General features: G+C 35.1%; 1 protein-coding gene across 1 annotated transcript in view; it reads right to left on the reverse strand.

The window, feature by feature from the left end:
* Positions 1-10,951: 10,951 nt before the first annotated feature.
* LOC150085106 (uncharacterized) overlaps positions 10,952-24,441 on the reverse strand; it is a 48,627-nt gene continuing 35,137 nt past the window's right edge. The window contains exons 6-8 of the mRNA XM_090375775.1: positions 21,446-21,544; positions 13,419-13,529; positions 10,952-11,136 (exon numbers count right to left, since the gene is read on the reverse strand). Coding sequence (XP_090231901.1) covers positions 10,952-11,136; positions 13,419-13,529; positions 21,446-21,544 — 395 coding nt within the window. The remainder of the gene's footprint in view (positions 11,137-13,418; positions 13,530-21,445; positions 21,545-24,441) is intronic.

Below are 24,441 nucleotides of genomic sequence, written 5' to 3' on the forward strand. Positions count from 1 at the left end.
ATTATATTTTGTGAAGGTAAACGTCACAAAATCTAGTTTAGTTTGGTCTATTGTTCATCCCTACAATTTTACAGCCATGCACTATGGTTCGTGCCCCACTCACCAGTGAAAACAACCCATCCTCGCTCATCTTGCTAATCCCTGTCAGTATTGTTTTCAGTCAAATTCCCTCCAAAAGCATCCAGTTGCTAAGCTCTGCAGACCACATCTTCTAAGCCAATCCTCATTTAGCGATAATACTTAGTGTCCTTTATCAATCAAGCCCCCCCCCCCCCTCTCTCTCTCTCTCGATGCAGCTCCCTGTGAACTGCCCAATCTACTGGATACAATATTCCAATGTAATTGATAAAAATATTGATACAATGACACAATATTCCAATGTGGTAAAGCAAACCTGACTCTATTGGAAAAATTCCAATAAATCAAAGATAAAATGCTGTAATTCCCCCCAGACACCAGATTGCACTGCATACTGAACTTCATGCCTTTCTGTTAGAAACACCTAGTCTTTCTCATAATGAACATTCCCCAATTCTTCTTTCCCTAGTCTGTAAACTGCACCAGTTCACAAACTAGGATGGCATTAAAACTTCTGTTTTAATGCCACTCTAGCTTGTGAACCTTGCATTTGGTAGCAATAAACTTTAGCTGGAATTTTTCAGACCACACTTGCAACTAGTCAATTAGGCGCCTCGGTAGCCAGGTGGGAAGGAGCAGCAGTGCACAGCACACGCTTCTTGATTAGACCGGGGTTCGAGCCCGTCACCACCAAATACGGAGGATGCGGAAAGGTCAGGGAATGACCACCGCATATCCCGGAGCAACATGACCTTAGTTGCTAATGCTCCTAAAAACCAAATAACAACAAACAGCAACTAGTCAAACCCTTTTTGAAGCTTTATAGCCTAATTCCAATAATTACCCACCCTCCCAGCCTCTAAGTGTTTAGCAGACTTTGATAGTGTCCCACATATTCCCGTGCTAATTTCATTTAGGAAGATAAGAAACAAGAGAGGTACAAGCGCCAATCCTCAAGGGGCCTCTCCTGTCACTCCAGCTCACTATGAAGAACACCCATCCATGGCCACCTTCTGACGTCTATCATTCAACCAACTCCCAAACCATTCATGGATTTCTATGCAATTGAAAACAGCTCAATTTTTTTTTTATTTGTTCCTATTTATGAGGAAAATCATTATTTTCCTCATAAATAGGAACATAATTCTGTGCATTTGAATAATTCTTATCCACACTGACCATATATATAAAATATATTTATTGAAAATATAAGATTAAAATCAAGACAATATCCACTAAAAACACAAAAAACATAATACAATAAAACATTCAAAATATACTGTTAAAATTTAAAAAAATAAAATTAAAATTTGTTTCACTTTTATTTTCAGTGCTTTTTATTTTTAGAGAATGAAGTCTCTAATGAAAATCTTTATTCTCATAGTTCTACGTATATTTTAAATGTTTTATTGTAATATATTTTCATATGTTTTTAATTGTATTATCTTGACTTTAATTGTATAGTTTTGCAATAAGTATATTTTTAGTCTGATCAGTATAGTTACAATCTCCAAGTATTTTTGAGTAATAATATTTTGTATATCAAAGTATACAAACTCCTCAGCCTTCAAAATTCATAGCCAATGCTTTTTTTTCTTCTAATATTTAAAAAAAAAGTGTGGAATAGGTCGCAGGCTATACAAAATAATGGAATAAGTTGAAGGTTATACAAGAATAAATGTTTTGTGAGAATATATATTAAAATATTATCTACTCACAATGTAAGTTCTGAATTAAAAAATATAACGATAAAAACCAAAACCAACACAACATGGTTTGAGCCAAACATCACAAATGTTGCAATGCAAAGTTTTTTTTTACATGATTCTGTACTAAGCAAGAACAAGAATGATGCCTCTGAGGAAAATACTGACACTTGGAAAGAGAATATAATCAAATATGAGAATATATTTTTAAGAAAAATATCTCTAAGAATATATTTTTAAGACTATATCTCTAAGAATATATTTTTAAGAATATATCTCTAAAATGAGAATATACTTTTCTTAAAAATATATTCTCATTTTACTCAAAACAGAAAAGAAGCATGGCAATTCACTGATGGAGATAAATGTTTTAAAGTTTATTTAAGTACGACTAACTATGAGCCTTGTTATCACAAAGCGTGAATATTTCTGGTATCTTTGACTTTGTATTAAGAAGGTTGCATGGTACATAATTTGAATTTTTTTTTTTTTTTTTTAGTTGAACTAAGGAAATGATTTAATACTAATTAGGATATTCAGGATAGGAAGCCATTATTTTATAACTCACAAAAATATTATTTCAATGTATGTTATTCAAATAATGAATATCAATTTATTTTTAAATATTTAAAATATATTATACTTTTAAACCAATGATATAATGTGAAAAATTTTTGCATTAGAGATTCATACATAATAAGTCAGATCTTATCCAGCTGATAAAATATAAACAAAAAAAATTAAAACTAAAACTAAATGAGACATTTAACTCAAAATTCAAGACAAACACTGATTTCCAAAATTCATTTACATAATTACAAAAATTAAAATTAATTTTTTTTCATCTGCAGTGAAGAACACACCTCAATTTTAGATGACTTAATATAAACTATTCAAGTACAACCTACCAATTAAAAAACATACTAATAACATTTTATAATAATAATAATAATATATTTGAAAAAAATATATATTTTCCAAACATTAATTTTGTATTCAGAGTATTAGATAACTTTTCCTCTCTCATTAAAAATTCCAGTTCACTAAGAAATTGATATATCATTCAAATTTACATTTACAAACCTTTTTATATTTACAAACTTTTATATTTACAAGCCTTTTCCATCAGTTACTGAGAGAAATAATGTGGAGCTTACAAGCAATTAAGAGTCATGATAACACACAGCCACTTAGCTGTATGGGATGGGGGACAGATGTGACAGAGAACACTGAAAATTGAAGGGTGAGTAAAACGTACCTATCAACAGCTGAATGTAAATAAAATAGAAGAAAAAATATCCAAGTCCCCTCAATACAAATTATGACTTTGCAGTGGCCTTGGGCTCCATGACTTAAAAGTTGTAGAATAACTATCCCATGACCACAAGGAATGGTGAGAGGAAGGAGATAATGCACATGCAATAGCCACCAAGAATCCAGTCGGCAACAGAGCAGTGATGTCATCGTATAAATGATGAACAATGAATTCAATAGAATATTTCACTAAGTTTCAGAAGTAATATGCAGATGGTTTAATAATTCAAAGTATGAATTAATTTGATTAAACTAGTATTTAATTAAAATTACAAAGCTAAAAGACAAGAAATTTTTCATGTATTAATAAATATTTCACTGAGATTTTTCTTTCTGAAAATCTCAATGAAAAATTTGAGTTTTTGCTAATGACTTTTTATCTTTTTTCTCTTAAAATGTACCTGTCATCAATCTTGGCATATAAAACAATTAAAGAAAAAAAAACTGCTTATACTTATCTATCGAAGAATATTGCAAAAGACTGTGGAAGTAAACAGTAATGATCCAACCAAAATAAAGCATGTTTTTTGCATCCTCCATATTTTCCAAATATAAAGGAGTTGTCAGATTAACTCCTGCATCATGCTTTACTTCAGGCCAATTTATATTCACATAATATGCTTACAAAAATTAAAAGTGGAATTTTCACTGGAACACACCCAGTTTAACTCAGAAACCAGATCTCGTTAGACTATAAAAATCTATAATGTAAAGAATGGAAATGAATTCTAATATTTTTCAAGCTTTTTTTTGCAAAGAATATGTGAGAATTATTTCTACAGCAGAAACCTGGACTTTTATTTAGTACTAAAATTTGCATTTTATAATATTTAAAGTTAACAGTAAATATTTTTCCATTCACAGCATTTAACTTTAAAAATTCGTAATAAGAAAATATTTGTACCATATTATTTATAAGTAATTATAAATATTATCAGGGTTCTAAAAATACTATACTGTAATAATTCCAGTATTCTTCCTCAACAAGTAAGAAAACAATCATTAAGTTCTATAGTGATTTTAAATTATTACATTTAATTTCGTAATATCTAATTATTATTTGAAGTTCTTTTGCTTTCAATTACAATTAGCTACTAACCTACTAAAAATCATACTACTCATATATTTCTTCTTAAGCAAGCTAACTAATTAAACGTTCACACAGAGAAAAATAGATTTATTTTCTTCTTTTTTTTAAAAAAAAAAAGGCAGTGAGTGATCCCTATAGTTTAATGTCTTATTATGAATTGTCCAGGTGTGGCACCTTAAATAAACAGTACTTTCCACACAAGAAGTATAAGCTATTTAAATGTAATGCAGTGTCACTGCCCAGACAATCATCTGAAGGTTTACTGCTCTCTCATCTTTGGGCAGATAGACACTTCATCAGTGAGGCAAATGGGCTGCTGAAATCAAAAAATTTCTTCAGAGCCCACAGGTTGAGAAACAATGCTCTAAACTAACTGAATTTAACTTATCTATGAAACAAATTTCTGTATTAGTGCACATCATTCTCACAATGTGCTCTAATATTATCTTAACACAGAGAAACAGAAAGAATAAGAATGCTGAATTCTTACTGTAGCTGCTACTTTGAGAAATGATATCATTAAAACTGTGGCATGAAATAAAATCAGTAGTGAAGATTATAAGATAGTCCTGTAGAAATTTAAATTTACATCATGGTATCAAGGCAAACTGTTATGCTGAAAATTTCATGATTACCAGTTGTGCTGTTCAAAAATTAAATTCAAAAATTCAATTTTGAAAATTTAACATATTAATAACAAAACCATTTTGAGGATAAGAAGGAACCTCACGTGCTGTCTTGCTTAGAGCTTTGCAAATTCTAATTTGTCTCGGTTAATCTGTCTTTACAGTAATCAGAGATATCTGAGTTCTCTTGACCTATGGGTTGAATATTAACACCCCAGATGCATAAGCTAGTTTAAAGTTGATATGGTCATCTCATACAAGATTCTAGCGATGGCTGATTAACCGGTTAAAATAAATTTATTAAAATAAATAATATATACATAAAATACTAAAACAGAGATAAATTATAAAATAGAAGCGTTAAAATACAATAAGATAAAAGCATTAAAATACACAGAAGCTTTCAAGACGAAGTGCGTTTTCATCAGCTAGTTGGTGAATAGTGTACTCCAGTATATATTGTTGGTTACGACAGCAAAAGTCAGCTGAGCATGATCATGTATCAAGAGTCTGGTGTCGGTAGAACAGAATTACGTACAAGTAATGATTGCCAGTGCTCATCGCACTGCAATATAGTACATTCCATAATAGCTTGAGGCACTGCACATAGCTACCAATAATAGTACTATGAATCACACGAGGGGAGTGCACTTGCACCCTATTATGGAATGCAGTGCAATGAGTGCTAATATTGCAGTACAATGAGTGCTGGCGATCATCACGCATATGTAATTCTGTTCTACTGACACCAGACTGGTGGTACATGATCATGCTCAGCTGACTTTTGCTGTATTAACCAACAATATATACTGGAGTACACTATTCACCGACTAGCTGATGAAGAGGCACTTTGTCTCGAAAGCTTCTGTGTATTTTAACACCTTTATCTTATTGTACTTTAATGATTTTTTTTATTTTATAATTTATCTGTTTTAGTATTTTATGTATATATCATTTATTTTAATAAATTTCTTTTAACCAGTTAGTTGGTCATTGCTAGAAACTTGTATGATATGCAACCCAAAGCGCAAGGCCTGTTTTCCAATATGGTCATCTGCCTGTAATCTTCAATACCTTATTAGTATTAGTATTAGTAATGGCCGCATGGTGCAAGAAAGCCTATGGCTTATGCTGTACCAGAAAAAAAAAAAAAAAAAATCCGAACAAAACAAAAAAAAAAAAAAATAAATAAAATAATAATAATAATTAATAAAAAAAAAGGAAATTAAACCTATCATCTTATGTGCTTCCCTTACCCGAAAGTACTATCCAGATGAACTTTGAATTTCCCCAAACTATCGGCCTCTACCACCCATGAAGGCAACTTATTCCAGTAATTTATAACTCGCTGGCTAAAATAAAACTTCCTGCAGTCCAATCTAAACATTTCCCCCGGAAACTTGAATTTATGTCCCCTAGTTCTAGCATCATTTATAATCTTGAAAATTTCGTCCTCATTCATTTTACTGATGCCTCTCAGAGCCTTAAACACCTCAATCAAATCTCCTCTAAGGTGTCTAGTTTCCAAACTCTGCAACCCACATATTCGAAGTCTTTCTTCATAAGGACGCCCTTTTGCCGATCTCACCAGGCGAGTTACCCGTCTTTGCACCCTTTCAAGAAGCTCGATGTCTTTCTTTAGGTGCGGTCTCCATACTTGAACACAGTATTCCAAGTGTGGTCTAACAAAAGCCTTATATAATGGGATTATCACGTCCCTATCTCTACTTGCAAAAGTTCGATAGATCATCGATAGGACACCATGGGCCTTCCTTGCAACCTGTTTACAATGATCAGAGAATTTCATGTCTGACCGTATCTTAACACCCAAGTCCCTTTCCTCCAGTACTGGGTTTAGTTGAACTCCACCAAGTGAATAAGTTATTTTGGGATTACTGTTTCCCAGGTGTAATACCTTACACTTTGTTGGATTAAAGCATAGCTGCCATTTTTCTGACCATTCCTGAAGTCTATCTAGGTCTCTCTGAAGAAGCTCAGCTTGACAGTGATCATTAACTACTCTACCAATTTTAACATCATCTGGAAATTTAGACATCACGCCCTCTATCCCTTCATCGATGTCGTTTATGAAAATTAAAAACAGTGGTCCTAATACTGATCCTTGGGGAACCCCACTTCTTACATCAACCCAATCTGAGGAATAGCCATTTATCACAACCCTCTGCCTCTGGATATCCATCTAAGGATTTTCCCAGTGATTCCAACCTGTTCCAGCTTATAAAGCAACCGCTCATGTGGGACTGAGTCAAAAGCTTTGCTGAAATCTAAATAAACAATGTTGAAATTATTCCCTAAATCCAGCTCGTGAGTGACCCTTTCGAAATAGCGAACCAGATTTGTTAAACATGATTTTCCCTTTACAAAACCATGCTGAGTATCCTTGAGAATTTCAATTCGATCCAAATGATCCTGAATTCCACCCTTGATCACTGCCTCCATGATTTTCCCTACTACTGAAGTCAGACTGACAGGTCGATAATTTCCAACTTCACTTTTAGAGCCACCCTTATGTATGGGAGATACATTTGCACTTTTCCAATCCAAGGGAATCTCCCCAGAGTCTAGTGATGCTCGCATAATTAGCCTCAATGGTTCAATGCACTTGCTTGCCGCCTCCCTTAAGATTATAGGGTATATTCCATCAACTCCAGGAGACTTACTGGTCTGTAGGCTCGAAGTTTTTTCATTAAATAATCTTGCGAAATTTCAATATAATTAATTACATATTTTTTAACTTCGCTCCCACAATTTCCCATTGCCACAAAAGGTTTTTCATTTGTAAATATCAATGCAAAATAACTGTTGAGTTCATCTGCAACGGCAGCTGGTGTATTTAATACTATCCCCTTTCCCTTACGTAAGGTCCGATCTGGTTTGTCCTGCTCTTCTTGGCATTTATATATGTGAAGAATTCTTTATCCCCCCTCTCTTTCCTCTGTTTGCTAGTGATTTCTCATAAACTGCCTTTGCCTGTCGAACGTTTTCTGTGGCTCTATTACACATCACCTTGTAGCTGTTATAGGCTTCAGTACTTTTTATTGCTCTGTAACCTTTCCATGCCACCTTTTTCTGCTCAAGTAATGTGGCAACTTCACTATTCATCCAACTTGGAACCCTCCTCGTGGAGTATTTTTTTTAATGGTATGTACGCATTCATGGCATCTGTGATTAATGTTTTAAAAGCATATCACTGTTCAAATGTATTCATTTTCTGCACGATATCTACCCAGTTAATAAAGGCTATGTAGTACCTTAAGGCATCGTAATTTGCTTTTCTGAAATTAAAACCCATTCTTTTGCCTTTTACTTCTGCTACCTCTCTCATCATCATCCACCGTAGAACTCCGTGATCACTTCCTGCTACTGGTTCCTCTACTGTTAGCCCTGTTATGTCATCTGATTCATGTGTGATGATGAGATCTAGGATATTCTTTTCTCTAGTACTTTCCCTGACATGTTGATACAAATAACAGTCATCTAGTTGATTTAAAAATTTTGTTCCCCATGTCGAGTTTCCTTCCCATTTACTCCAATCAATTAGAGGCAAATTGAAATTACCCATAATAAGGCATTGAGGCTTACTTGCCCATTCCATTTGCATGTAGGCTTTTGTCATAATCTTCACAATCACCTGGTCGGTAGATTACTCGTACTCGCATTATACCTTTGTTTCCAACTATCTCACACCATACAGACTCTTTACTAGCATGTGAAATGTCTGAATCCGGGAAAGCTATCGTCGCACTCAGGCTGCTTCTGATAAGAAGCATTACCCCACCACCCCTTCTATCTACCCTATCCTTCCTAAATACATTATATAAGCCATACTTAAATTCATCATCCCCAATTTCCGGGTGGCACCACGTCTCTGTAAGCCCTATTATGTCCTCGTTACTCGTTTTAACCAGCAGTTCGAATTCGCTCATTTTATTGACGACACTTCTAATGTTACTGTATAAACAATTAAGATTTACTGTTCTTGTATATTTAACAAACCTAACACAACCCTTGAAGTTTTTTAGGCTCTCTTCCCTGATATTAGCTACCCGCTCACGTGAAATGTTTCTGCCCCCAGAACATCTAGATAATACGTCCAGTTGGGGTAACAGATAAAAACTCTTAAGGTATGTGCAAGAGTTACTTTGACCAAAATTATAAGATAAAAACTCTTAAGGTATGTGCAAGAGTTACTTTGACCAATATTATAAGATAAAAACTCTTAAGGTATGTGCAAGAGTTACTTTGACCAATATTATAAGATAAAAACTCTTAAGGTATGTGCAAGAGTTACTTTGACCAATATTATAAGATAAACGCATGTCAGTATTACCCACATCCCCCCTAACTAGCAGTTTCCCTGAACCTTTAAGGTATCCTCAATAATACTGGCAAAAACTTTTGCACCACCTTTGTTTAAGTGTATCCCGTCTCTACAAAACAAATTCCTTCTACCTACAAGTGTGGGCCGTGCTGATAGAAATTCCCCCCTAAAGCCTTGCAGATTCCTTCAAGTCTTGAATTAATCCACAAGGCTCTTAACATATAATCCCTCCTATCGTGTCTGGGCAGAATTGCAGACACATTGACATTGTGGTCTAGCTCACGGTATTTCCTCAGCATGGTACTGTATTTTTCCAACAAATCGTCAGATCGTGTATGTTTAATCTCATTAGTCCCCACATGAATAATAATATTCTCTTAACCCCCTTTAAAATCTGACAATCTGTTGTTGACATCATCAATAGTTACTCGCGGCAGACATACCCTGGTTCTACTCCACCTATCCTTATTTCAAAAAATATTCCCCATTTCCCTGACAATGGAGTCTCCTAATAAAACAATGTCCTTTTTAACCAGAGTAGTTTGCACTTTTTTCTGTTTTAAGGCTCGAAAGAGGAAAGGGAAGGATCAGTTTTTTGGAGGGAGCAATGAAACAACAAGCAATTAAAAGTATTTGTTGGAATGTTACAACAGCCTGCATATCCAGTAATATAACATTTTAAGTCATGTTTTATAATTTTTTGTTATTTCCTGTTTGAACTACTCTATTCTGTAGGCAAGGTAGTTCACCTTTAGAAAAGTATTTCTTTTAATGAATCGCATTCATGCATGGCCGCCTATAAGCTTCTTATGATGGGGTTTTTGGATACTCTATGCATCCAATGAATAGTTAGTAAAGATCTGCAGATAAGCTAGAATGCAATCATTGTTGATACTGTATGATTAAATTATATTAAAAATTCATATTGTTCGTTACTTTTCCTTTTGATCCAAACAAAGGTGAAAAGTTTTTCACCTTTGTTTGGTGAAAAAAGGAAAAGTAACGTCCATATAACACTAGTCTACACTATTAAATTTATAATAGAGTGCACACAAAGGGAAATATATTCAGATTCTCATATTGGATACCTGGACTTAATTCTAATATATGCACAAAACAAATGAACACAGAATGAACCTATTCATCCAAAATTATTAGGCTGGTTTCAAAACTTGATAGATATTGTATAAATGTCTGTGAGGGGCAGAGATATGAAGACACTGTTGAGACCACAAATATATCCTTTAAAATAGATGTCAGATGTAAGACAGAAGTACAAAATGTGCAATGTTCAGGCTAAACTTTGTCATACTACACTTGAAGTTAGCCAAAAGGCCAAGAAGCGATAAATGTTAAGTCACAGAAGAAGCACTGACAATTTTATCTTCTTCATTTCTATTTACAAAGCTCACAAAAAGTAACAATAGCTGCAGGTTGCCAGATGTTTCTGATAATGCTATTTTGCACACGCACCTTATACTTCTTTCTCTTCCCACTTAATGTAGTTACGCCTAGTTGCAATGACAGTGAAATCTTTGACTTATGAAAAGATTATAATTTCCAAAATACTCTTTTGAAGTTTCTCAAGCTTTGTTTTGTTTTTTTTGGAAAAACCAGCAATAACTAAAATGCAGAAAAAATATGTTTCTGTGTTGACTAGTTAAGTTTCCCATTTTGGAGCTATTATTATGATAATATACTACATCTCAGAGAAAACAGATAACTCTTAGTTTACATATTAACAAATAAAATACTATAAACAAAAGTATAGACTTTCGAAAGAAAAAGGAAAAATTTAAGAATGAAAAATTCGAAAGACACTTGATATATGTTTCCGACAAATTGGGCAAGAATCTTGTCTCTTCAGTAACATTCTACCACAGGTTGCACAGGTGCAAAGGTGATGACAAGGGTGAAGAACACAGTTTCTCTCTTCATCCATACATACAACACAGTCCTTATCTCTTGATGTAGTATTATCTACAAAAATAAAATAAAAAACTACTTATTATTTATAAAGTAAGAAAAAAAAATGTTATCAATACTGAAATGATTAACTGCAGACTTGGCTTATAAAAATAATGTTTATAATTATAAAGTAATTTTCCTTTCCACTTGAATGACAATATAGACTCAGTACTGCCACCATTCTATAAAATTAATCTGCTCAGAATGTGTACAAGTAGAATTATTTTTTTGTTGATCCCACTATCTTTTTAGGTTGTGTTGCTGTAACAGAAAGAAGGAAAACCCCTGTATCAAAATATGGTTTTGCTGAAATTGGATCGTCGTTCAGTCATCAAGTTTCTCACCAAAGTAGGAAATGGGCCAAATGTCATTCATGAAAGGATGATGGCTGTGTATGGCAACAGGTCACCTTCACAGTACCAGGTGAAATTCTAGTCAAAACAATTCAAGTGGAGTCCATCGAAGATGATCCACGTCCAGGAAGTCCTGTGACTGCAGCCACTCTAGAAATGTGCCAAGCTGTAGAAACCCTTGTGTTGAATGACAGACATTTAAAGGCGACTCAAATGCGACATATCTGAGGGAATAGCTAAAACCATCCTCCATGAACATTTGGGGATGACTAAGGTCGGTGCAAGGTGGGTCCCCAGATTTCTACCCCTGTGCAGAAGCAATTCAGAGTACTGTGTTGTGAGGAGAATTCAGAGCTTTATGGAAGTGATCCTGAAGCTTTCATCTCCACAACTGTTATTGGTGATGAAACATGAGTTCATCACTGGGATCCTGAGACCATGCAAGAGTCAATGCAATGGAAGCACAAGAGTTCTCCCCCACTCAAAAAATTTCAGATACAATCTTCAGCTTGCAAGATTATGGCCACCATTTTTTGGGATGCTGAAGGAATTTTGTACGTTCACTTCTTGGAACACAAGCAGACATTCACTGGGGGAGTCATATGCATCCCTACTGTACAACCTAAGGGATGTCATAAAGGAAAAACACCGCAAAAAACTTTCCAGAGGTGTGCTGCTTCTTCACAAAAATGCAGCAGTGCACAGATCATATGCTGTTGCTGCTGCTTTGAGAGAATGTGACTTTACAGAAATTACCCATCCACCTTACAAGTCTGGATCTGACCTCCAGTGGCTATTTCCTGTTTTGCCACCTTCAAGAAAAATGTACTTGGATGTCTCTTTGCTGATGATAATGAACTGAAGTCTGCTGTTTCTGCATTCTTTGATGGACAGGACAAAGAATTTTATTTGTCTGGTATTTCTTCATTGCCAACAAAATGGAACAAGTGTATTCAGAGGAGTTACACTGGAAAATAAAAAGATTTTTGCCTCCATCTCATTTCCTTCATAGGTAGGTATATAATTTAGTGAACATCCCTCGTAACATGAACAGCAGAAGATACTGAACCTATGCTTACAACAGATATATTTAAATATCAACAGTCTGAACTTTTTCTTTGGTGAACTCTGTTTGAACAACCATATGATCCACCTATTTGATGAAAACACAAATTGCAACCAATGCAAAAATATATATGTTTTTTAATCTTTCTTTCTTCTCTTTGCCCTCATGGGACAATTCATACACAACCAACATGATCAAGCAAGATCAAAAGCATAAAAGGTCCAAATGGAACCAAATTGAAGTTAGCTATTTTTTGGTCTGAATAGTGTATTTAAGTTCTAATAATTAAAAAAAAAAAAAAAATATATATATATATATATATATATAATTTATATATTAGCATAATGAAGTAGTTAAAAAAAAAATGGTACATTTGCCATAATGCCATGCTACTGGCATTAATTTTGATTTAATATTTAATATCAGTCATATATATATTATCATATGTGTACAGAACCACAATCTCTTTTCTTATTAAAGATAATAAAATTCATAAAGAGCATCTGATTAGTTAAATTAATATTTAATACTATTGCAAATGTGCTGTTATCATATTTCAGTTTTTCCTAGTTTAAGCCGTTTATTGCACAATGTTTATTGAATTATTTATCACAAGGTGTACGATAAATAATTCCTCATTTTAAAACTTTCCTTATTTTAATTAAAAAAATAAAATAAGAAAATTATTTTAATAAAACAAAAGTTTAATTATTTAGTATTAATTGAGCTTTTATAAAATAAAAAGTCCCCAAAAGATGTCTATAACCACAACATAAAAATTCCATTGCCAACTGTTTTTGCCATAAAATCCCTAAGGTTTTTCACAGGGATTAGGGGAGAAAAATATATCCTTGATTAAACAATAAAATACATACCTTTAATTGCACTCAATGAAACTGTTCTCAACTCATTGCTTGAAAGATCAGGTATATTGAATCTTATTTGGTTTCCTAATCCTTTAGCTTCTTGAATATGATGAATATATGCTAAACATGAATAAAATATCAGAATAAATAAATATGGTGACATTTCAAATATAACAAAATATATCAGAAATTAAATAACTAAAACTCAAAATGCAGGTTCACATATAAAAGGTTCATGTATAAAAGTACTTTTTTGATGCAGAGGATGTTTTTTTTTTATACACAAAATGCATAATCTCATTGAATAACCTCATTATATATGAGGTTATTCAGGTCATGCATCCCATGCAAAATATGCATGGGATGCATATAAATTAATGCATGGGATGCTTATGGTATATATAAACTAATATGCAATCAAGTCACAAAGGAAGTTAGGCAAGCTAAGGCAGACTGTGAGAAATCTGTGGCAAAGAATGTAAAGAAAAGCAGCAAAGACTTCTCTAATTATATTAATAGAAGGAAGGAGAATCACATAGGTCCACTTGGTGTCGATGGTTTAACTTTTAGTGATTCTGTTCAGGTTGCAGACAAACCGAATAAATATTGTGCATGTACATTTACACATTATGAATTCTTTAGGGAAGGGGATGACAGAAGTTTATCAAATTCTAACAGGAGCTAAATGATTTTGTGATAAATGAGAGAAAGAGTGGAAGAGAAATTGTTGAGGATAAATATAAAAAAGGTGCCTGGGGTGGATAGGATCTAGCCAATTATATTAAGGGAGGTAGCAAAGGAGGTAAGCAAACCCTTAGCTATAAATATGGGAGCATCTCTGGATTCAGGGGAGGTTCCAACAGACTGGAGATCTGCAAATGTATCCCTGTTTCACAAGGAGAGCGGAGGGGAGGGGATCAAAAAGGTGAAATGAGCAATTACAGGCCTGTTAGCTAATGTTAATTCAGAGAAAATAATGGAGTCAGTGGTTAAAGAAATAATGCAGAACCATCTAGACAAGAATGCAATTACATTGCAGTGAAATGGATTGGTTAAGGGATTATTTTCTCTGACAAATCCAATCAGATTGGTCAGGTAGTTGTTGGTGCATAAGCTTCTGTGGCCATAATGCACCTCCCAAGGTTTTTGCAGTACTTTGATCCAAGCCCGAGGCAGGAATCGAACCTGCGACCTTTGGGTTGCCAGGCAAGCACTTTACCCACCCGGCTAGCCCGGTCGGCAAAGGAACCACTGGGTGACAGTGATCACAATGTACTGATGTGGGAAATACTTAAAGATATAACTACCATTAAGGCTAAAGGGAAGAGCTTTTGCTTTCATAAAGGTGACTACAGGGGTCTCAGACAGTTTTTAAATTCTGTACAGTGGGATCAACTGATGATGTTACCAACGTTGAATTCTAAATGGGAAGCCTTCAGGGAGTTAATTTTGGAGGCTACTAAGTTTTCATTCCAACTAAGAAATACTGTTCCAGTTTTAGGACTAAATGGATGTTAGATGAATTGAAGAGAATCGTGGCAGAGAAGAAAAATGTACGAGATACATATAAAGTATCAGGTGACACAGAAGCCTATGGCAGATATAAACTAGTCTGTAATCAAGTCACAAAGGAAATTAGGCAGATTACAAGAAATCCTTGGCAAAGGATGCAAAGAAAAACAGCAAAGAGTTCTTTACTTATGTAAACTCTAGAAGGAAAGGGATGAATCAGATTGGACCACTTAACATAGATGGGTTGACTATTGATGATCTTGCTCAGGTAGCTGATAAACTGAATGAGTATTTTGTATCTGCATTTACACATGAGGAGTTATTCAATGAGGGGAATGCCAGAAATTTATCAAACTTTAACATGGAACTAAGTAAATTTGTAATAACTGAGAGCAAAGTGGAGGAGAAATTGTCGAAATTACACATTAAAAAGGCACCTGGGGTGGATGGGACTATCCAGTTATATTAAAGGAGGCAGCAAAGTAAGCAAACTCCTAGCCATAATTATGAGAGCTTCCTTGGACTCAGGGGAGGTCCCCATGGACTGGTTTCCCCCGGAACACAAGTTAACACTTGTGTTCTGGGACAAATAATGGAATCACTGGTTAAAGAAGCATTGCAGGATCATCTAGACAAGACTGCGGTAATAGTTAAGACACAGCATGGGTTTGTTAAAAGGAGGTCTTGTCTGACCAATTTGACTGGATACTATGGTGTGGTCACAAAGGAACTGAATGCCAAAAATAATTTTGATATCATATACTTGGATTTCAAGAAAGCTTTTGATACTGCTGCACATGGAAGACTGCTGTACAAATTGGAGAGGTATGGCATTAAGAGTAAGTTGCTACAATGGATATAGGGATGGTTGAGTGGGGGACGACAGAGAGTGGTAATCAATGGACACTGCTCTTCGTAGACAAATGTTATTAGTGGAGTTCCCTAAGGTTTGGTGTTGGGCCCATTGTTGTTTTGTATATTTATCAATGATATTAATGAAGGTATATCAGGTTTAATGTCCAAGTTTGCAGATGATACAAAGGTTGGCAGGGTTGTTAACGACAGTAAAGACAGTATGCTACTCCAACTGGATCTAGATAAGTTGGGCAAATGGGTCAAGAAGTGGCAACTGAAGTTTAACATTGACAAATGCAATGTATTAATATGGGTAGCAATAACCAAAGAGAAATGTACCAACTGTGTGGTACTACACTCAGGAAAGTGGAAAGTGAAAAAGACCTAGGGGTAATTGTGCAGTCAAATATGAGGTTCGCTGAGGAGTGCAGACGGGCTGCCAGCACAAGTCATGGAGTCTTGTCAATGATATATAGGAATTTTGCAAGCAGGAACAGGGAGGTGATTATCCTGTTATACAAGGCAATGGTCAGGCCACACCTAGAGTACTGTGTACAGGTCTGGAGGCCTCATTTTAGGAAGGATGTAGAGTTGCTAGAATGAGTACAAAGAAGGGCAACAAAGGGGTGCTCTTACCAAAAAGGCTTAAGTTCTGCAAATTGCAGCACCTGGAAAGTAGGCACCTGCGAGGTGATCTGATTGAGGTGTATAAGGCCTTGAATGGGTTGAGCAAGCTGAATGCTGATGGGATTCTTCTTCTTGCTCAGATTAAGAACAATGAGGGGCACATTTTCAAACTGAGGAAAGGCGCCAGTGGGTAGTTGATTGGTGGAACAGACTTCCATCTTTGGTTGTGGAAGTTGATGGCCTAAATAAATTTAAGGCTGAGCGGGATGGATTGGAGGTTTTTTTTTTTTTTTTGGCTGATGCTGCATAAGCTTGCTTTCTTGCATCATATGCCTCTGCTAATGCTAATTAAATTGTAAATGTTGGAAGTGATCACAGAATGGTAAGATGCACAAACTGGTAAGATCCAAAATGGGAAAAAGATCTGTCAGCCCATATGGAACTGGGGGGGGGGAGAGAGAGAGAGAGAGAGAGAGAGAGACTTACTGTACTTATACTTACTTCAAGCTGAATAGGCTTAATACTTAATGCAGCACAACCCAAAGAACAAGCAGGTTTCAGAAGTAGCTTCAGTACAATTGACCACATCCAAACAATGAAGCAAGTTATACAGCATATAATGAATACAACCTTTCATTATGTATAGCCTTCATTGATTATGAAAAAGCATTTAACTCAGTCTTCCATATGTAGAAGCAGTCCTACCTCTGCCAAGACTGGCAGAGGTATGCCTGCTTGGTTCAATCATCCAAATCTGCAGACTGCATTCTTTATTACTGGACATAGCTCATTTTTTGCTAAACTAAATGCCTTGGGGTCAGTGAGCACAAAATGTGTGTTTGTGGGACACAAGAGGACTGGAAACACATCTTGTTTAACTGCCACGAGTATCAAGGTCTGAGGGGCTTAGAGGGGAATAGGCATTCTGTGTGTTATCAGACACTCAGTCTAAAATACTGATGGACCCAATATCTTTCTATTTCAGAAGATTTAGGAAAAGTCCGGTTGGCCTGCCTCCCTAAAATCTACTCAAGCACACCTTCTCGATGGTAAGCCCTGTTACGTCACTTATATAGCAACGAATGTGAAGAGTGGTTCTCTTCAAGACGTTGGTCAGCGTGAAGAGGAAAAGACCAAACCCTCCAGCACATGAGAACATAATAAAACAAATGGCCCTCAGTCCTCCCCAGCAGCTTTTACTCCCCCTCTTATGGCAGCAAGAGGATCAGAGTGGAAGCAGAGGGTGCTAAGAAGCTCTGGGTATGACCAGGCTGCCGTGCACGGAAACTGAACTTGGCCCGTCACAACGTAAGATTATTCATCAGTGAAGATAGGATATTAGAGCTGGAAAAGGAATTAGAAAATGTGAATTGGAATATCATAAGTTTGGCTGAGATAAAAAGAAGAAATGAATCCCTTATAAGTTAAACAAGTGGAAATCTGCTGTACACTATTGGAAACAGTGAAAGGAGCGAAGGTAGATTTGGCTTTCTGGTCCATAATGATATAAAAAACAACATTTTGGAATTCAAAAGTACATCATCAAAGGCGTCAAGACTACTACTTAGGATTTATAAGAGGTACAAGCTAACAGTTATGATGATTTATGCACCAACATTGAGCCATGATGAAGAAGAGGTAGAAGAAATTACCGAAATTGAGAGTCTTCTAGATGAGCAGAAAACCCATTACATTATCATTATGCTTATTTGGTTTTGTTTTTAGGAGCATTAGCAACTAAAGCCATATTGCTCCAAAGATATGCAGTGGCCATTCCCTGACCTTTCCGTATTTGGTGGTCACAGGCTCAAATCCCGGTCTAATCAAGAAGCGCACTGCTGTTCCTGTCCACCTGGCTACGGAGGCACCTATCATTATGGGAAACTTCAGTGCTAAGGTTGGAAAGAGGCAAAACAGCACAGAAAGGAGAACTATAGGAAATTTTGGAATCGGTGAAAGAAATGAAAGAGGTGAAAGACTTGTGGAATTTGCAGAATCTCGAGGGATCAGTAATGAACACTTTTTTCAAGAAAAGGGTGAACAGAAAGTGGGCATGGAAGAGCCCAAATGGATTAACAACTACTGAAATCGACTTCATTCTCACTAACAGAAGCTATATCATGAACAATGTTACAGTCCTGAACAAGTGATCACAGAATGGTAAGATGCACACTTGATATAGATGTAAGAAAAGAAAGGAAAAAAAACTGACTCGAGTAAATAATACAAAAGTCTTTGAGATAACAGAAGAGGAGAAAAAGCAGTACGTACTGGAACTTAAGAACAAGTTTGAGCTTCTGCAGACTGTTCAGGACCAAGGTATAGATGAGGAATACTACAACTTTCTGAAAATGATAAAGCCCAAGAAACCTATAGGTAAAAAGAAATCCAAAGAAAATAAAATTAGTCAAGAAACACTTGTCGTGATGAACTGAAGACGACAAATGAAGAGCAGGATAAACACTGACGAGGAGAAAATTGAGTATACTGAGTTATGCAAAGCCATTAGAAAGCGACTCAGAGAGGACATAAGAAGATTTAACAAAAGAAAAGTAGAACAAGTATTAAGGGAAAAAAGAGGACTTAAATCAGCAGTCATGAGCAGTAACACAGAAAGACAAATGATGCTGAAACTGAAGAATAGCAATAGTGTACTTATCAGTAGCAGAAGACTACTATAGAGAATTATACAAGGAGTGAGGGAATGATACAAACAGTGGGGAAGATGGATCACAAATTAGTAACACATACAACATACCCAATATCCTTCCTGTTGAGGTAGAATATGCAGTGAAGAAAATGAAGAATCAGAAAGTCCAGGAAGATAAAGTTACTGTATAGTTGTTAAAATTGGGAGGAAGAGACATGACACAGAAACTGGCAAGACTCTTCACAAAATGCATTAGAAAAGGCATGATGCCTAAGGAGTAGAATAATGCAATCATAGTTTTGCTGCATGAGAAAGGAAATAAATCAGAAATTGGAAATTATAGATCAATTAGCTTGTTACCCTGTATCTACAAGTTGTTCACAAGGGTCATTACTAACAGATTAGAAAGAATACTTGATGAGAATCAACCAAAAGAGCAAGCTGGCTTTAGGACAGAATTTTCAACTATGGATCACCTTCATATAATATCACAGCTATGGAGAAAGCAAATGAATATAAAACACCATTATGCCTGGCATTTGTGGATTATGAAAAGGCATTTGACTCCATACAGCATAAGGCAATGTTTTGGGCACTGGAAAGACAAGGCATAGATACCCCATATGTTATGATTTTGAAGAAAATATATGAGAACACTACCTCCTTTATTAGACTAGACAAAGACAGTAACAAATTTAAAATTGAGAAAGGAGTTCGACAAGGAGACACAATATCTCCGAAATTGTTTACTGCTGCCCTTGAGGAAGTTTTCAGAAGATGAGATTGGTCACAGAAAGGAGTAAATGTGAATGGAGAGTACCTAAACCATTTATGATTTGCAGATGACATTGTGATCATAAGCCACGATCCCAAAGAATTAGAGGAAAATCTTAATCAGTTATGGAGAGTTAGTTAGGATTTTGGACTAAAGATGAATATCACTAAAACAAAAGTAATAATGAACAAGTATGCCACAGAAAGGGAGGAGCAGTAATTGAAAGGGCGGATTCATATACTTATCTGGGACAAGTCATTAGCTGTAATAACGATAAATATCTGGAAGTCAAAAGAAGAATAAATTTTGGATGGACAGCATTTAGGAAATATAGTCACATACTGAGGAGCAATATCCCAATTTGTTTAAACGTAAAATAATGAACCAATGTATACGCCCCACCATGACTTATGTAAGTGAAACCTGGGCACTCACCAAAAGAATGGAAGAGAAGCTGAGAACTACACAGAAAAGAATGGAACGAATTATACTAGGAATCAGACTGTTAGAAAAGAAGAGAAACACATGGATTAGGCAGCAAACTCAAGTAAAGGACATTCTTATCAAAACTAAAGAACTAAAATGGTCTTGGGCAGGACATATAGCTCGAAAGACATGATGACAGATGGACTAAGAAAAGAACAGAATGGTACCCAAGAAGAGCTAGAAGAAAACCTGGAAGACAATGATGGAGATGGACAGATGAAATCACAAGTTTCTGGGTAGTAAATGGATGGCCATTGCACAAAACAGAAGGAACTGGAAATTTGCTGGAGAGGTCTTCATCCTGCAGTGGATTGAAAATGGCTGATGATGATGATCAAGATCTTAGAGAAAAATTAGTGGATTATGTGCTTAATCTTTAGTCATTGATGTCAGGATGAGGCATGCCTTCTTGCAATGAAGGAAACTTTTGTGCTGTTTCAATTTTGTGCTGTAAAACAGCCTTGAAGTTTTTAGAAGATATGTACTTCTGTAATTAGGCTAGAGAGGACTGACTGACATAGGTCTGATTACTTTAAGAACAACATTGGAGGTCAATGGTGCAATACATATCAGTTGGCCTCTAGCTATCGGAACGGAAGTCTTAATTGATTAAGGTAAGCATAGAATGTGCAGTACCATTCTGATTAACGGTGGGCTGCTTACTCTTAAATAAGACCATTCTTGATACCTGGAAGACAGGAAAGTTATTATCATTTCATCTCCTTGTGGTGCTGGGTGTTGTTATTGTGGACTGGGCAGCTCCTTGTGCTACTGGTCTCAATATCTCCTTGAAGTGCTGGGTGCAATTTTTGCCAGAATGGGCAGTGCCTTGTACTGTGCAATCTGGCGTGAACAAATTCAATTCAGTTCTGGACTGCTAAGATATGTAGATAGACTGCAGTTCTTATCTTTGTGAGAGTGAGCCAGATGTACTTCAGACATTATTGCATACTTTTTAAATGTCTGTATTTCATTTTCTGAATGACAGTGTAAATTGTATCTGTACTATTGTAAGCAGAGTATTGTAATATACAGTGGGATGCCATAATTTGGCAGGGAACACCTGGTACAATAAATAAAAATAAAAAAATTCATTCATATAAAGAATATTATAACTCTACTTTTCCTTACCGGCTTTTTTTACTTCCCTCTGTTCTTCTGTTAGCACTAATGGCTCATTTCCTGATCTGAAAAATCCTGTTTTGCCCATGCGTTCTAAAAATGTGCGAACTATAGGTAGAGAAAAAAATTTTGTAACTTTGTTAGTTGAGAATAAACAAAGAAAATTAAGGAATAATAACTGTAAAACAGCTTATTTCACAAGATGAGCATTGCATAATTCAGCTTATGAAATAAATGCAATTATAAGATTAAATAAGCAGGGGAAAACACTTTCCAAGGTTTAAGCATCAGATACTGAACTTGCAATATTTTCTTACAATCTATGATAAAGTAGAAAATAATTTATGCTATATTTAAAAATTATAACTAAAGAACTGTATCATAATAGAACCTACAATGAAATAAATATCAGTAATACCAATATCAACATATTAAACAATATCAGTTAGGCTGCCCCTAACTGATATTAGGGACAGCAGCCTAACTGATATATTATTTAACTGGTGTGCATGTAAATATACAAAATTATCACTGATATATAACTGATATGAAGTGGAACCCCGATATAGAGTTTTGCAATATTAATCTGTTCCAGTCGTATTGTGAAATTATTGTAATGTGAATCCAATAACACATTGTTTTTTGGTAATTCATTCCAAGACCTTGGAAATTGAAATTTTCGCTATATTAGCAAAGGCACATGATGCAAGAAAGCAATCTTATATAGCATCAGCCAAAAAAAAAAACAACCTTATTTCTCCCATCCACTAGCTCCAAATGTTTTGTCTAGTTCTGCCTTGAATCTATTTAAGCTATCAACTTCTACAACAGATGGAAGTTTGTTCCAGCTATTTACTAAGCTCTTTATCTCTCTAAAAGGTGATTTTTATAATGGATGTTGTACATTTTGATTAAAGCACAACACAAAAAAAATCACTTCAACTAAAGGTTGCAAAAAACAAAACATGCTGTCAATATGTTTACAAACACTGCTATTGGCTGAGAGGAAGGACCTTCCTCTCATTCACATGGCCTGGACGGAGGGTCCCATCATAAAGTGAAATAAGTAGTCGCCAGTTAACATGTTCACCGGTTAGTAGAATCAGCTCTTTATAGAATCAAATATCAAAAGGCCAATTCAAATCATTAAAATGCACTACACTATCATTGTTATCACGTTTGGTTATAAGAATCAATTTTGAATGCCTTTGTGATATTTCTCTAAAGCACATTTCTGGAGGTCACTACCATAAAACAATAAAAAAAAATTGCAGTTTCTGGTTTATTGGGTTTCTGTTAGTGAAATTATAGCGTTACTACCCGCTCTATTATAAATGGGTAGTAAACTCGATCTTATTGCACTTGCCATAATACCGATAACTAGAATTCAGTGGGTTTTACATTATGGTGAAATGTGTTTTCCCTTCACTGAAACCTTCAATCTTATAAAAAACATAAATAAATTTTCAATTTTCAGATCTTCTCTTCATTCCTATTTTTTAAGAAAACTTGTAAACTTGTTGCAGCATATGTCACTTGCACATATTGTGTTAGTTGCAATTTGTGCATGCTGTGTTCTTTGTTATTGATTACTTATTTTTTTTACTCTCTTAAATTTTACAAAAAAAAAAATTCCACTAACAGAAATATCAAGTAGTTAGTATGTACATATTACAGTATTACATATTAAGCTATGTACATAAGCGTAAATTTATTTTTATTTTGCTAACTTGTGGAAAATATTCTTCCAATTTTCGCATATCATTTAATTTTGCTAATTGGTAAGGTTATAAAGTGTAAATCTGCACTTCATATTTTCACTTTTATAGCCTGTGGATAATATTCCTCTTATTTTCACTTATTGGAACTGTCATTTAATAGAATTAAAATTCAATTTGCAAATGTGATCACAATGACCAGCACGTACTACATATCGTACAGTGAACCAATTGTAAAGCGGGGTTCAACTGTATATATTATTTTTACTGTTATGTCCTAACCACTAAACAGTGTGGAATTTAGGAGATTAAGATCCACCACCACAAACGATGGATTTTAAGACAAACGTTTTTTTGGTGACAGATGCTACATAATCTTTGTTTCATATATATCCTGCAGCATGTATCACTAGTAGAAAAAATCTGCCTACATAATACGTATGAAAAAAAAATAACTTCAAGAAAGCTGGCAGTAACTCCTGAATTATAATTAATATTATTACCATTATTAGCTCTTTCAGCAGTGAATTAGCCATAAATGGGTGCTCCTTCCCCACATGCAGCTAAGATGCAGATTTTTTACCTAGAACAAGCCATTATGGCACTACCCTCCTGGTATATCAATCATAGAAAAACAGCTGCAGGTGATACTGTCACTTTGAATGACAACAAAAGTGACATGTTTCTAGAATAGAGAGAAGTGATACATGAATATGATGAACAAATCATAACCCATGTGTTTATTGAATATGTACAGAAATTATGGTACAGTAGGGATAACAGCAGCAAAGTGTTCCAAGTTAACAAACCCTACATGTATGAAATACCACAGAGTACTGTACAAATCTAGTTCTCCATATGCATATAAGTACGGTTTTGTTGGCTCATAATGCTTTGACAATATTGGCCATGTTGAAACTTCATTCTTATGCAAGTTCAACTAAATGCAATGTGGTTTCATTCACAATTTGCTTTTCCCGTAGTACTGTTTCTCCCTATTCTGGAAATGTATTCCCCTTTCAAGTTACATCAAAGTTACAGCATCACTAGCAACTTTTACTGCCGATATGCCAAACACTGTTTCCACTAAAGTTTTGGGATACACTGTGTATGTGTGTATCCCAAAATTTTGTGAGTGTGTGTGTACATATACATAATTATCACTAACTATTTTCCTTCTAAGAGGAAAGAAAAAATAAACATACACAGTATATTACATTTCGGTTGTTGTTGTTATTTGGTTTTTAGGAACATTAGCAACTAAAGCCATATTGCTCTAGGGATATG

The sequence above is a fragment of the Mastigoproctus giganteus genome, chromosome 6 (genome assembly GCF_048544385.1).
Source record: "Mastigoproctus giganteus isolate SK-2022 chromosome 6, ASM4854438v1, whole genome shotgun sequence".
In the NCBI taxonomy this organism is placed as follows: domain Eukaryota; kingdom Metazoa; phylum Arthropoda; class Arachnida; order Uropygi; family Thelyphonidae; genus Mastigoproctus; species Mastigoproctus giganteus.